Here is a 16,207-nt window from a genome sequence, read left to right on the forward strand (position 1 = left end):
AATTGCTGACAAAATGCTAAACATTTTTCTCTTTTAGACTCATGATTGACATCACAGTTGCAACAGTTAACAATAAAACTTGACTTGAGTTTTGCTGACTCACCCTTGTACTGCACTGAGCATGTTCTTCTCTTAGAACTTGCTGGAAAACTACAGGTTTTACCTGGGGAGCCTGCAGGGGTGGCAGGTGTCATCTGCTTATGCCTGCTTCTGCTAGCCATGGTTTGCATGCTGTCTGTATTTGCTCTAGAGCCTGCTGAAACCATGCTTTTAGCACTTGCAAGCATACTTGTATGCTATTCTGTAACTTCATGGATTTGACAGATCTCAGTAGCTTTGCTCCATAATCATCTGAGGAGAGAGTTCTACACAACTTGGATGTGCATGGACAACTCAGATGTTTACTTGGCAAAACTTAGGCTATCAGGAAATCTGATCAAATTGTTGTTTCTTTTCATCCCAGGGCTCTGGGAATGCCTGTTTCCAAGCAGACCATTTCCACTTGGATTTCTAAGGCCATTTATGTTTTCGTGGTAAGAGCCCTTCTACTTCTGATAAGGCTGTGGCTTCTTCATGTGCTTTTTGCAAAGGTTTGGATACTAACTCCATCTTGGAAGCAGCTACCTGGTCTTCTGTTCATACCTTCACTAAACATTATAAACTGGATGGCATTAACAAATCTAGTGCTGGCTTTGCTACAGCCATTCTTCATGGCTTTTTAGAAAGCGCCTATGCTCCTTCCCTTTCCCTTCCTTCCTCGTGACCTTTGGTACTCTCCCTCATGTTAGGAATACTGCAACATAAGAATAGAAGGACATAGAATAGTTGTGTAAAATCTTACCATAACCATAGTTGTCCTTCTCTTCTATGTTGCAGTATTCTAGCCCTCCCATCTTCCCCCTGGTTTTTGTCTTTTTCCCTGGATATATGGTTACCTCCTTCTGTTCCTTAGGTTGGTGTTCTGACTGGGGCATTCACTTCTGAGGTTGCTATGTGTGGACATCACTTTTATGGCCTACTCTGGCTGCTGGCAGAGGTGCAGCATCCCATGTACCCCGCAGTAGTTAAAGTCTGTTGTATATTGGCTGAATGTCTGGACCACCTTTGGCAGTGAATCCCACATGTTAAGAATTCCGCAACATATAAGAGAAGGACATTTATGGTTATGGTAAGATTTTACACAACTGTTCTTTCAGATCAATTGTTCATTTCTTGTGAATATAAGAAGAAAGGGCAAATTATGTCAGAACAGACTATTCCCAAATAGTCTAAACCTGTTATGCATTGTTATACTCACTACAATAAAATTATTCCAGGCAGGGTTACTGCCCACTCTACCAAGACCTCCACCTCCCAAATGTAGTAAGCTAGGGTAATCTACCCATATAGCTAAGGCCAGAAGTGCAGCTTGCTCAACCAGCTCTTATGCCAATAGCACAAGTCAGCACCCTACCCCCTCAGATTTTCAAGCAAAAAAAAGAAAAAAGTCAATCTCCAGCTCTTCTACTGAAGAGTGGAAAGAAAAAAAAGAAAAATAAAACACTTTACTGTAATAAGATTATTACAGTTAGATGTCAGATGTCATTGATAATGGGACCAGATGGTGTCCCAGGTTGCGTCCTACATGAACTACAAGAGGAACTAATCCCTCAAATAAAACAGCTATACAATCTCAGCCTCACTACAGGATATGTGCCCATAGAATGGCGTACAGCAACAGTGGTCCCACTCCACAAAGGTGGAGCCTCTACGGACCCTGGAAACTATCGCCCCATAAGCCTGACTAGCTTAGTCTGCAAGGCTATGGAGAGGATCATCATGGAGCTCATAAACAAAGACATTGGGGACCTACAGACACTAGATCGTACCCAGTTCGGCTTTGTCAAGGGCAGATCCTGCCTTTTGAACCTGGTTGACTTCTTTGAAACAGTCACCAAAGCCATAGATGAAGGGAAGGTAGTCCACACAGCCTGTCTGGACCTTGCAAAGGCATTTGACAGAATACCCCACTCGGGCATCATAGATAAGCTATCCAGCTTAAATATAAACCCCTATGTCACAAGATGGGTCGCAAACTGGCTGAAAGACAGAACCCACAGAGTGAGAGTTGCTGGAGACATGTCAGACTCGAAACCGTTCACAAGAGGCATCCCACAGGGTTCTGTCCTGAGACCACTCTTGTTCGGTATATACTTTTCTGAGTTACAGGCAAACATGGGAGGACTATGGCTCACCAAGTTCGCAGACGACTGCAAACTGGGCACCATAATCAACTCTCCAGCTGACACAAACATCCTTCAAAAAGGTCTCACAGAGACAGATAACTGGTGCCAGTGCCATGGTTTAAAGCTAAATGCCAAAAAATGTATAGTCATACCCTTTGGCAAAAACAATGTGCCCAGAAATTACCACATAGGCGGAAACCCATTAAGTACAGAGAAAGTTATTAGGGACCTGGGGACCCAAGTTGATAGCAATCTCTCCTTTGTAAACCACATTGCCAAAGTGGTTAGAAAGACCTTCTACATAGCCCACCTCATCAAGAAGGGTTTCACATCTAGATCAAGGGAGGTAATCGTGCCCCTTTATTCATCCCTCATCAGGCCCATCATAGAATACAATGCCCCTTTTGGGATGTACCTTACCCGACACCTGCAGCAATTAGAAAGACCCCAAAAGTATCTCTCCAAGAGGATCAAGGGTTTCAAACAGATGCCATATGCTGCTCGGTTAAAAAAACTCCAGCTCTACTCAGTTGCATGCCGCCTACTTCGAGGCGATCTATGCCTGACATACAAAGCTATGTCAAATCCAGAATTAATGGACATGCTCCACCTCAGTAAATTTAAATCCCTTAGAGCCACATGCTCTAGGGACTTGAACCTCAGCACAGAAATAAATAGAACTTGCTGGAGGGACAGGTTCATAACCCAGAGGCTCCCTTCACTCTGGAATAGAATTCCAGTTCATGTGAGGCAGAGCACCTCACTGAATCTCTTCAAGAAGAATCTCGATACGTGGATGGGGGATCGTAGGTTTGTCCCAGGGATTACTCCCGTGTCACTATTAGACAGAGGCACAGTAAACTAAACCTTAAAAAGGGCACAGTATACTCAAATCAAGGGGTGGCGTAAGCCATACAGAATCGGGCTAGGCTTATAATTGCCCCAGGGCAGATAGCCTAGTATGAACCTATGAACCTAAAAAAAGGTCAAATAACAAACATTCTCTCTACTGTCACACCAACCAGATTACCAGATGCATGACAGGCCTCCCTCTCCTTCCTGTCCCAGCCATTCAGGTCCCTTTTCTGTGCCTTCCCCCTAACCTCCTTCCCCACATTTTATTTAAAAACTGTATTTCTTCTTTTAACCTGTAGCAAACCGATTGCTACAAATATAGCAAACAGTTGCTTCATATTAAACCCTGCCTGCCTGCACAGAGCTCTGCAGTCATGTTTTCATTTAAAAGAATTCTTTTAAGCTGTAGCAATCAGTTGTTACAAATTATATCCTACCTGCATAGAGCACTACAGAGCTCAGGTTTTAGTTAAAAAAGAGATTTTTTTGAACTGCAGCAAACTGCTTATACAGTGTGGTAAGCAAGTTGCTACAGTTTAGACTATACGCAGTGCTACAGTGCTCAGGTTTGACTGCAAAGGCCAGTATTTCATTAAAGAGAGATCCATATTGGCTGATCACCCCCCCCCCACTTACACTTTGCAACCAGGGCAGTTCCCCTGTTGCTCCACAATAGCTATGCTACTGCTACTTGCTACAGTGTGGGCAAGTGGCTGCTACAGTTTAGACCACACATGCAATGTTACAGTGCTCAGGTTGACTGAAAAGTCAGTATCAGCTTCCAATCCAGACTGGCTGATCGCACCCCCTCAACACTTTATGTCCAGGACAGTTGCCCATTTCACCCTGCCCTAGCTAAGCCACTGACTAAGGCTACTTGCAGCAGTGTTCAACAGCATGCACATAGTACAGCTGTGTAAGTAAAGTTACCATAACAGTAGATGTTGAAATGATCACTGCTGCAGTGGCCACTCCCTCCCTCCCTCCATCCCCCTTGTTTTTGGTGTGTTGATCAGTGCTGCAGTAGCCACTCCCTCCCTCCATCCCCCTTGTTTTGGTGTGTTGTTTATGCCAGGGTGTGAATACATACTTGTTGTTATTCCTAGTATTGTCCTTTCAGGGCTATGTCTTCAGCTCTGTGTTGACATGAAAGCTCTGAAGGGCTCGGTACCCAAATCTCTGTTTTTTTTGTTAGCTCAGCTCAAGCTGACTGACATTTCAGTGAGTGGAAGGTGCCTTGAACCTTTGGAAGTTAGCTGGCTGTTACATCCTTAGCAGGATATAACGTGTATAGCTAAAGCTATTGCCCATAAAACAAAGTCTACTGTGGCAGGGATCATTTGAGCAACTACTGTTATGGTAACTTTACTTACGCAACTGTACTATTTTCAACAATTGGTACCTCAGAAGGGAGCTACTCTGGGTCATATTCACTTAGCTTTTGGCATGTCAAACGCAGGGTTTTCAGTAAGACCATTTTGATAAAGAGAATTACTTTACATCCATTTTGTCATCTTGCCTGTCTGTAACAAAACATAAAAAGGTCACTAACAGTTTAGAAATGTTGGTTTTACCCATGATTCTGTTATAGCAATGAAATTCATCTTGGTCTTACAGCAATTGGAGGTTTAAAACATAAGTTGCAGGCTACGTCCTTTAGTAGGCCATATAATAGTGTGCTTTATAGCCTGAATGTATGTTAGACTTCAGTGCTTATTTGACATGCATCAGTTTTCAGATATGGAAGCTTTTTCTTCATTTTAGTTCAATAAACATAGTTTTATTTTATTTTAGGATGGGGAAGCCAAAGCTCCAAGGTTCAAATCCATCACAACACATGGCTTCACTTTCCGGGTCACAATTTGAGATGGTTGCTGACTTTCATCCTCCTGTTTGTACATGTGTGTGAAATTTCAGAAGGGATTGTGTCTGATGGGTATGTACAACCAAAACTGTATATGTATTAGCAAAACAGCTTCTATCTCAGTTTGAACAAGAGCTACAAGACATTATTTCCAGCAGAAGTCATTGCAGCTATATAAAGCATTATCTAAATAAGCAGTAAGAAAACATTGTCTGAAGTGTTATTTGTACACTTGTATATCTGATGTTGTGCAGTGAGGATATAAAGCTCTCTGGAGCTTAACTTGTCTCGCATGGATGGTGCTTACCCACATACTTCGTGAGAACATGAAAACAGAGAGCATATGTACTTCCAAAAAAATGCAAAGGACTAGTTTGATAGCTGTCATACCATAATATTGTGTTTACTCATGGCTTAAAATGTATTCTTTTATTTGAGTTTTTCTTCACAGTGACATCATGCTATTGATATTTCAAGCTGAAGATAGTTTTTTAGTTACAGTAATCACCAGAGCAAGTAGCATTCTATCTGGCGTCAGGGTTTGTCTATGAGAAAACCAAAACAGAATTTCTTATCCAGATTTTTTTTAAATAAATGTAAATATTCAAATGACGGAAAAGTGCTGACACAATCAGGTGCATGTCCAAAACTTTATATTTAGTGGAAGGTATTCCTGACTTGGTGAGAGTCTATTCTTTAACGTACAATATATAAGATTTCTGTTTTTCCATGCATAATGCATCTTACAATTCCCTGTTTGCAAAGGGACTCAACTGTATGCTATTCTCAGTGCTGACATATTCTGCAATCATTTCTGATATGCAGGATATGAATTACTACAGCCAGTACTACTGCTTTTATAATTAAAACCATAATATTGTCTTCTGAAATGCCATGCATGAAGCATAGCTTTACAAAATCCACATGGAGTATGGTGTGATAACAAGCTTGATATATACAAGTTATCTCTTGAGGGCGGAAGTAATAGCTCAGATGTATAAATACAGGCTCCCTACCTTGCAATGTATCAATGGTATCCTACCTGAGAGATGTGTATGTTATATATATATATGGGTTCATGTCAGTACATCGACAAGTCGGAAGATCGACATTCACTCCACCAACACATGAAATAATCGAAACCGCAAACACGGACATTTAACAGGTAAGAGTTTTAATTTCGCTAGTCATGCCTACCATGTTTTAGTTAAGTGTGGCAGTGTTATGCATGTGTGGTAGGCATGATTAGCGAAATGTAAACCTCTTACCTGTTAAATGTCCGTGTTTGCGGTTTCGATTATTTCATGTGTCGGTGGAGTGAATGTCGATCTTCCGACTTGTCGATGTACTGACATGAACCCATATATATATATATATATATATATATATATATATATATATAAAGCATGGTATATTTTTTTTAATATTTTTTTAGTTATTTTAATGTTTTAACATATGTTTACTGAAAAAAGGCAAAATATGTATTGTTTTTGAACTGTAAAACACACACTATAACTAACTATGTTGTTGATTGGGAGCCAAATGACTTGCGTCCTTGCCCTTTCTTTTGTTGTTATGTTATTCACATTTGTATGTTTAAACATGATGAAATTACTTTGGCATTTGTATAGAAAAGTTACAATATGTATAAAATGCAAGTCATGTTATGGATACCTACAAATTAAAAAAATCGCACTGTTCATATCTGAATGTTTACATTTTTTTTAAAAAGTATGGAAAACAACATTTTCTGTTTTGTTTAACTGAGTGACATACCAGTAAAAAAATATATGTTCTGGTAAGCAGCTTACATTTTAAAGTTAAAAGTATGATGAACAACCTTCGCACTCATTTCACCCTCTTATTCTCTTCATTTTAGAGTGATTCAGATTTGTTTGCAAACCACGGCAGATGATGCACGTTATATTTTTTTTCTAGTTTACAAATGTCTAAATGGCATTTATGATTAAAATAACAACCAATGTAGACATATGTGGGAGTGACTGACATGGTATTTACTATATACCTTTTAAGTCTTTAAGTTATTTCACTTTGGTGACTATTACAACTGAAATTGAAAATGTTTAAATTATTTTAGTGCTATAGAATTAATTTCACACACAGGAGGCTGATAAGTTTTATTATCACTATGCTTATGTCATCAACATTTATTCCATATATAGTTCATTTGTAATATTTGTCACACATATCTGTGCCCAGCTGTTAGAAATTTATATAGCAGCTGTATAGAGAAGTAAGTCCAATGCAGGTTCATTTGGTAAGAAAAGCAATAGGAATGACACGATAGCAGAAAATTAACAAAATTCACTGAACAGGAATTGATGTCATTAAAACAGGAAGTGACACAATGTAAAATGGATGTGACAGTGTAAATTATTTTACAAGTATGTTTTGAAAAGACTGTACAAATGAGCATTGTAAAAAACTCATTTCTAAAACCATTTGAATATATATATATATATATATATATATATATATATATGTGTGTGTGTGTGTGTGTGTGTGTGTGTGTGTGTGTGTGTGTGTGTGTGTGTGTGTGTGTGTATATATATATATATATATATATATATATATATATATATATATATATATATGTGTGTGTGTGTGTGTGTGTGTAAACCAATCAAATGCCAATATAAAAAATTACTTCACCCTAGCAGCATATAATTTCAATACTGTATTGATGGATATATGTTTCCTAAATAAGGGGATATGTTAACATTTAACCGTATTTGCCTAACAAGCTCATGGTATTCCAGGAAATCTTCCAATCCTGACTAAAATGTTATTTCAAATATATTTCCAATTTTTTTAAAAGAACTACAAGAAAAATTTGTTCAGCCAGTGAATTGTTGAGATCACAGTTTTTAAATCTACGGACATGTTTTTAAATCCGCTACTGATATCTTCTTTGAGTTTTTCCTGTATAGAAGGAATCACAAGAGATAGGTTTTGTGCCATAAGCCACCCCTAAACCTTTGCAGTTCTGATATCCTGGGCTGCAGGTAACTTATTCATAATTACTTAACTTTTTCAACTCAGATGTCCTGGAGTGTATATCACTTTTTTTATAATTACCAACAATATTTGCTTTTTGCATAAATAGTGACATTGGTGACAATTCCCACACTTGAATCTATGTTGAAGAATGGAATATTGAAAGATAAACTGCATAAAAGGTGCCCTGCCAAAAGTGAGACACATATTACTTTTACTAAATCTTTGCCAGGGTTGACAAAGAATCCTATGTAGGGGGCTGTGTCCTGAACGTTCTTAATATAATAAAACCGGCTGTCACAGCAGCTTAGGATATTGGGACTTAGCTTCTCAATATGGTCCTCAGTAAGATGCAGAAGTCTATAATGTAGTTCACTTTTTTCTGCTAGATAAAAAGCTTATTTCACTTGCCCAAGTTAATTGGGAGCTGTGAACATTTCCAGAGGAAGAGAACACGGCTGATTAGCATTTGCCACTCCTGTGGACCACCATATTAACATGCTGGGTGAGACCACTTTCCAGGCTGTCGCTTACTTAGGGAAAAAGCTTAGGAAGAGCTGTCTTGGAATCAGAAAGGCTTAATGTGATATGAAGACCTTCCAAGGCAACACTTTAACATTGCAGTAAGCCATGCTGAATTCCCTCCATGGTATAATGATTGGTCTATCAAAAGGTGATTGCAATAGATAAATGGGACTGGTTTTATCAAAACATTCAAAAACATGGAAAAGACACATACACACACACACACACTTACACAGCCTATACAATATATAAAAAAATATCCATAAACAGAGGTAATTTGCTAAGTGCAATAATGTCTACCATGTAAAATATTATTACTTATGTAATATGTCCCCAGCTCAGAACCTTGTATTTTATCAACTGTTCTTACCACTGTAGTCATGATGGTTCTACTGCAAGTCATTGAGTTCAAAGGGCTTGAGGACCACTGTCATGAAGCCTGGGAAATGAGCATATTGTAGCTCATGCAAGCTGCCGCTCCTCACCTGAATGCATTATTCAGGTTCAAGACAGGCAAGTGTGGTAGCCATGGGGAAGGAGTGGAGGAGTGGGATTGTAGGTTAAGACAGCAATCGGGAAGAGTATTTAGGTTTAGGGAGCATCAAGGGAGTTTTAGGGTTAGGGAGTTGTAAGGGATTTTTAGGGTTATGGGGCAACCAAGGACTCTAGTATTAGGGAGGGGGAGTACAGTTTTAAGGAGTGATCAGTTTTTTTAAGTTTAGGAAGGGGGATGTGGAATTTTAGGGAATTAGGTTAGAGATTGGGTAGGTATTTCATGGTTAAAGTTGCAGATCTGTTAGGGCTATAAAGTTTCATAGGGCCAGATGTTAGGGGGGGCTAAATAGTTACATGAGATTGAGCTAGTGAGAGTTATAACACTTTTCTTTTAAGGAGTTGGCAGTGAGCAAGTATGTCACAAACTACTAGCCCGTGAGCACTTTGGTAAACCCTCATGATATTATAATTATAATACAGGGACAACTTGAGGAGGATAGCAAGATTCACTACTCACACTTGCTGTTGATTTGGTTACAAGGCTGAAAACTAAGTGGCCAGACACAAAGCAGGTGGAAGTAAAATCATGTGTGTCCCACAGTTGATCCCAAGTGCTATTACTAATGGAAGTTTTTTTTTTTTTTTGAATTTTATCTATGTTTTATTTATAAAATTCATCTGCATTTTAATTTTACTGCCTTTTTATTTACAGCTTAATGTGTTTCTGTTACTATAGTTAAATTTTACTTTGGTTTTACACTGAAAATCCGATTTGGGATAAGTATGTTGCGTTGTTCTTTTTTATTTAGGTGCATGCAGCATACTGATTTTTTTTTTTTGTTAGTAAAGTTTACACTTTGTTCTTTGTTCTGCGGTGCTGTTTATTTATGTATGATTTTCAGTAACCAGTCAAATGATTTTAATTTTTAAAAACTAGATTGCAGTGCCAGTCCTGTATATTAAAGCTGTAGGGTGTGTTTTTGTATGCACAAACCCACAATGGGCTGGAGCCCATCTAGGATTTATTTCTCTGCCTTGTGAACACTGACTGCTGAGATGGGTATTTGTTGACTTTTAATCTTAATTGGATATAGTGTGTAATCACAGAATGAATGAATGAATAAGGGTCTATATTAGGTCATTAAAAACTAACTTCAGCGAATGGCAGTTCATTGAATGTTGACATCAGCGAACGTTTTTTCCAGGGCAGTGAGTTACTTGGCGAGCATTAGGAAATATGCCCTTTTCCCCACTGTAGTGCGATCTCATAGTTGGCATATATAAGTAGGGTAGGGTGGGGTCGTAGAACCCCCTCACCTTGGTGGGTTTGACATATTGCAGTGTGTCGGTTTGGTATGTTGGTATGTTGGTATGTTGGCCAAGTAACTCACTGCCCTGGGAAACATGTTCATTAATGTGAATATTCGATGAACACCCATTCACTGATTTATGTTTGATGAGCAGCCATTTGCTGAAGTTAGTTTTCCATGAAGTAATATAGACCCAATGAATAAGCCACATTTGAGACTGTTGCAATGGCTGGGGAACAGCAAGGGCATTTTTGCCTGTGCAGTATTCCTGATGTTACTCATTGTTACTTATTCTGAGATCCTGTTTTCGTGAGTCCGATGTTATACAATAAAACAAGAAAATAGTTGCCAGTGAAAGGGAGTTGGAAGGTACTGATTCAGACTTAATTACTCTGATATGAACAGATCTTTGCAGATGAAGGACAGAGAGAGGCAGCACTGGTGAATGATGCAAATAGTAGGATGTTTTTTATCATTTGCATAGTAAGTTTGATTGATTGTTAAAATTCAGTTTGCTACTTTGTAAGGAAATTCATACTAGCTGTTAGTTAATGTTTTCCTCATTAAGCAGTTAATTTGGCACTGAACCGTTAAACATTCAGCTGGCTGCAAGATGTTAGAATTGACCTCAGAGGAAACGTTTTGGTTAAAATTGTCTATTTTTTTTGTATAATAGTTATTCAATGTAATGAAATGAAAATGGCATGAAACAGCCAGCCAGATTGCTGGAAAGTGTAACTTCTACTGGGGGTATATATTAATTTCTTGAAAAGTGCCATTCATCAAAAAATTTCAGATGGCTGTTGTTATTATGTGATAGTGGAAGCAAACTCAAGAAATTTTCTTTTTTATTTCAAAAAGTAAACATGCATTTACTTACATGATCACATATGTGCACAGGTACTTAAAAGGGGTGCTAAACCAGTGGTAAATTTGTGCTTAACCATCCAGTTATCCAAGTTACATTTGAATAAACTAAAATATGTACTTTCCTTTATATGGAATGGGAGATGATTCCATAGAAACAGTATTCTCTGTGATGCATTCCTATCTCTCCAACGTATTCTATTTATTTTGAAAAAGAGCATTCCTATCCTGCTAACATATTCTATTTATTTTGCAAAAAAGATTGGGATGCCTTGCAAAAGTGTAGCTGGCTCAGCTAGTACACCGCATCAGTCCCAAGAGCTTGTACATCTCTGCCTCAGCTCTTCAAGTGAAGAGCAAAATAAGTCAAAAACATCTGGGATATTGCTGCAATAATAATGCCAACCATGAGCCTCCTCCCCCAGCTTCCTACAGTAATACAGTTAACCTACAGTACAAATCTCTTCAGGCAAAGAGCAAACAAAATAAATAAATGCTGAACTGAAGTACCTTTCTGTACTGCCATTTCTTTACAGAATAAAATGCAAGCTAATCTCTCAATAACATCCCCTTAACACTTTGCTACAACGGCAGTTGCCCCTTTTGTCCCTACCATTGCTATATGACTCATCCATGAGTGGGTGTTATACCACTGACCTTGCAAATGTGTAATAGGTCTGCCAAAATAGGGTCAACTGAAGCTCTGTACAAAAGGCTGAGGTCACCTCTCAATAGCCTGTATGATTCTGACATGAGGAATATGGCTTTGATGCAGTCTGTATAGTTTTTATGATTTAGGTCATTGATTTTTTAATCAGACAGCATCATGGTCATTCTAGTTGTGGCACGTTTGATCAAGTACATGCATATTTATTTATTGTTTATATTTGTTTAACATGGTAGTACACTAATCTCAATGGACAATTTGCAGGCACAGCCTGGTGAATAGGCTCACATAGGAAATGAAGAAAACATATTTACAGATACAAGGATATGTTAAAAACAAATACACACACACACACACACACACACACACACATATATATATATATATATATATATATATATATGTATATTATAGGTTCATAGGTTCATAGGTAGGTACAAGGCTATCTGCACGAGGGTGTTTATAAGCCTAGCCAGAGTGTGTCAGCTTTCGCCGCCCCATTGATTAATTAACTGAGCCTCTGTCAAGAAGATCCAATGAAGTGATCCCAGGGGTGTATTTTCTGTTACCCATCCACTCGTCAAGGTTTCTTTTGAAGAGTGTTAGTGAAGGCCTCTGCCTAATGTAGTTAGGAATTTTGTTCCAAAGCATGGGGAGTCAATGTGACAGGAATCTATCCCTCCAGTATGTTCTATTTCTTGTTGTGGTGAGGTTTAGCTCACTAGAGCGAGTGGCTCGCAGTGACTTGGATTTCTTTAGGTGGAGCATGTCCATCAATTCTGAGTTGGACATAGCTTTGTAAGTCAGGCAGAGATCACCTCTGAGTAAGTGATATGCGACTGAGTACAGCTGGAGTTTTTCCAGTCGGGCTGCATAGAACATATATTTGAGGCCAGTAATCCTCTTGGTGAGGTACTTTTGTGGTCTTTCCAGCTGTTGGAAGTGTCTTGTGAGGTACATCTGAAATGGGGCATTGTACTCTATGATGGGTCTGATGAGTGATGAGTAGAGATGCGAACCCTTTAGTAATTAGATGGGCTATATAGAAGGATTTCCTAACTACTTTGGCAATATGATTGTCAAAGGAGAGATTACTATCTACCTGGGTCCCCAGATCTCTTATTACCTCTTCTGTATTAAGGGGGCTGCCACCTATGTGGTAATTCATGGGTGTTTTGTTTTTCCCAAACGGGATGACTATGCATTTTTTGGCATTTAGCTTGAGACCATGACTTTGACACCAGGTGTCTGTCTCAGTAAGGCCCTATATATATATATATATATATATATATATATATATATATATATATATATATATACTATGTATGTGTATAGTATACTACTGTAAAGCCACAGGTACCTTCCAAAAGCCAACTGGGGCTATCAAGGGGATCTCACAGGCATCAGCATCCCGGGTACTCTAACAGTTCCTGGATGCAATGTCAGTACATGCCAGTGAGCACGTATATTTTCCCAACACCCATGAGGCGTTGGCCAGCAATATGCATCTCTTCCACCAAATAGCAGAATACCCTGAGGTACTGGGTGCTATAGACTGCATGCATATATACATCAAATCACCACCCGGAGAGCAGCGTAGGGTCTACATCAACTGCAAGGGCTTCCCCTCCATCAACTGCCAGGTTGTGTGTGATGCCCAGGGCATTATAATGAATATGTGTGCTGGCTGCCCTGCAAGCTATCACGACTCCCACATCTGGCATCTGATGCAGCTGTACCAGAGATTTGACAATGGGGACATCCCTTATGGTCACCTAGAGGGGGATGCTGGTTACGCACTGGAGCCATGGCTGATGACACCCATCAGAAATGCACACACACCCGAACAAGAACTCCATAATAAGGCACACGCACAGACCAGAATCATAATAGAGCATGTGTTTAGGATGCTCAAGTCACAGTTCCACTGCCTGGATGCATCCAGTGGAGCCTTGCAGTACTCACCAGCTACATGTACCCAAATTGTCATTGTATGTGCCATGCTACACAATATGATCCTGCGGAAACAGCTGCAGCAGGAACAGCATTGGGCAGGGCCACACAGCCCCCCACCATTGCCAAGGCCTGCACACGCACAGCGTGACTTGGAGGAGGAACAGCCTGAGCCTGCCCCAGTTGGCAGATGGAGGCATTCCAAGTATGCCCTGGCCTTGGCAAAGAGGCAACGCATGGCACATACACTGACACAGTAAGGACCCAGGGAATGACACCTCTCTCTGAGTCATACATACAGCAAAAGGGATGCCAAACATGACACTACCTGTGCTTAACCATGTATAGGGAGTGTACTATGTGCATCCGACATAGGCAGCCCTCCAGCACCATCCCAGTACTGGCACAGCCACAAGGTAAGTCACTCTTCCTACCAATTACTGAATGGAGTAGAATGTGTTGTTACTTGTATCTATGGTATGAATGTGAGCATGCAAGGGAATCGGGTGGCTGAATGGGATGCCAGCAGATAGTAGACACCTATAGTGGCAGTATGAGATCTGTAACAAATACTGGTGTCCCCATAGTAGCCAGTATTAGCAAGGTGACAAAACCCACTGCAGGAAATGTGCTGGGCTACATTTGTGTCCATATGATACACATAAGCCAGTCAGGGAGGCTCACATACCCAACAACTGTCTCAGCCAGCAGGGCAGGTGTAGACAAACACAAACAAAGGCTGTGCTAAGGCCTCTGATTGATGGCTATGGGTAACCTGCCCCCCAAGCCTACACAGACAGACTATAACAGGTCAGGCAGTGAGATGTTAGTTCTGATGGGTAAGAAGTCAGAAATTGAAATGTAGGTCAATACAGTCATAGCAAATGTGTACAAGTGTCAGGTGTGCCCCTAAGTCCTATGTAGAAATGTAGTAACAGTCAGGTGTGCCCCCCCCCCAGTCCTATGTAGAAATGTAGTAACAGTCAGGTGTGCCCCCCATACCTATGTAGACACATAGTAATAGTCAGGTCTGCCCCCACAATCCTATGTAGAAATGTAGTAACAGTCAGGTGTGCCCCACCAATCCAATGTAGAAATGTAGTAACAGTCAGGTGTGTCAACTTGGGAGTGACAATAGATAGATGGACAAAACATGTGTATGAAAATATTCCACATCTAACCAAGGACTCGTGGAATTTCTTAAGCAAACTCACACCTGATATATGGAATGATGGGTTGACTTTTTTGACAATGATGTTATTGACCTATTCTTATGTATACCTAAGGAAGTTGGCCTGGAATTTGTTTGCAACAGTTTGAGAACAGTTTCTAAATTGTCATGGGACAAGATTAGTTTAATCACGGGCATGATGAGCTTAGTACTAGATCACAATTATATTCAATTTCAAGGAGAATTTTTTTTAGACAGAGCAGAGGTGCTGCTATGGGTGCCTTTTGTGCCCCCATCTTCGCAAACCTCGTTATGTTAGAATGGGAGTCCAAATATGTGTTTCAAAGTGAATTTTACCATCATATTGTTCTATATACTAGATATCTAGATGATCTATTTATTTTATGGAATGGTACACAAGAAAAAATTAATTCATTTATCAACTATATTAATGGGACGACTGAGTTTTTGAAATTTACATACAATATTAATAAAGAAGGCATAGCCTACTTAGATACCTATATAAGTCATACTAGAAATGGGTTCGCATCCAAAATACATAGAAAAACTACATTTTCAAATGACTATATAGAGTTTAGCAGCAGTTATCCCCTGTATATATTTAAGAATGTGGTAAAAGGACAGTGTATTCGAGCTGCATGTATGTCATCAAGTAAAGCTATAATGGAAGAAGAATTAGAATTAATACACAACATGTTCAGTAGTAGGGGTTATCCTATTTCTATGTTAAAAGATGTCATATGTTATATGAAATGGCAATGGGACATCAAGTTTCTACCCCTTTTAGGTACGTCATGTGTAGGTGGTAAGGACATTGGTAAGAGTGATATTACAGCAGAAACATTTAATAGGGTATGTGTGATTATGTATACTCCTTACGCTAATTACGTAAAATAAATATTAAATAGACATTGGGATTTGATTACAATTACAGAAAGTATAGGCATGACCTTTGGTAATCATCCCAGATGTGTATTTAAAACAGCCCCAAACATCAAAAAAGTTATTAGAGAGGACAACACGGACGGAGAAATATAACATAACATCTAAAGGAACTTCGAAGTGTGGCTCCTGTAGTCAATGTAGATACATTAATGAAGATGTGCGAATGAAGTTGGAAAATATTAATAACACATTCATCAAATGCAAGGCAGGAAATTGCAATACTAAACAAGTAGTATATCTTGCAAAGTGTGTTGCCTGCCCCGCATTCTATATAGGAAAAACGGAGAGAAA

The 16,207-nt window shown here is 39.3% G+C and overlaps 1 protein-coding gene across 9 annotated transcripts in view; it reads left to right on the forward strand.

Annotated features, from left to right (window-relative positions):
* The window catches only part of ABCC9 (ATP binding cassette subfamily C member 9), a 1,652,866-nt gene that overhangs the window by 175,658 nt on the left and 1,461,001 nt on the right, over positions 1-16,207 (forward strand). For all 9 annotated transcript variants that reach the window (XM_044087794.1, XM_044087796.1, XM_044087793.1 and 6 more), the window contains exon 4: positions 4,875-5,016. In XM_044087794.1, the coding sequence (XP_043943729.1) occupies positions 4,875-5,016 (142 nt within the window). The remainder of the gene's footprint in view (positions 1-4,874; positions 5,017-16,207) is intronic.

The sequence above is a fragment of the Protopterus annectens genome, chromosome 11.part0, assembly GCF_019279795.1.
Source record: "Protopterus annectens isolate FY-2018-M chromosome 11.part0, PAN1.0, whole genome shotgun sequence".
Lineage (NCBI taxonomy): Eukaryota > Metazoa > Chordata > Ceratodontiformes > Protopteridae > Protopterus > Protopterus annectens.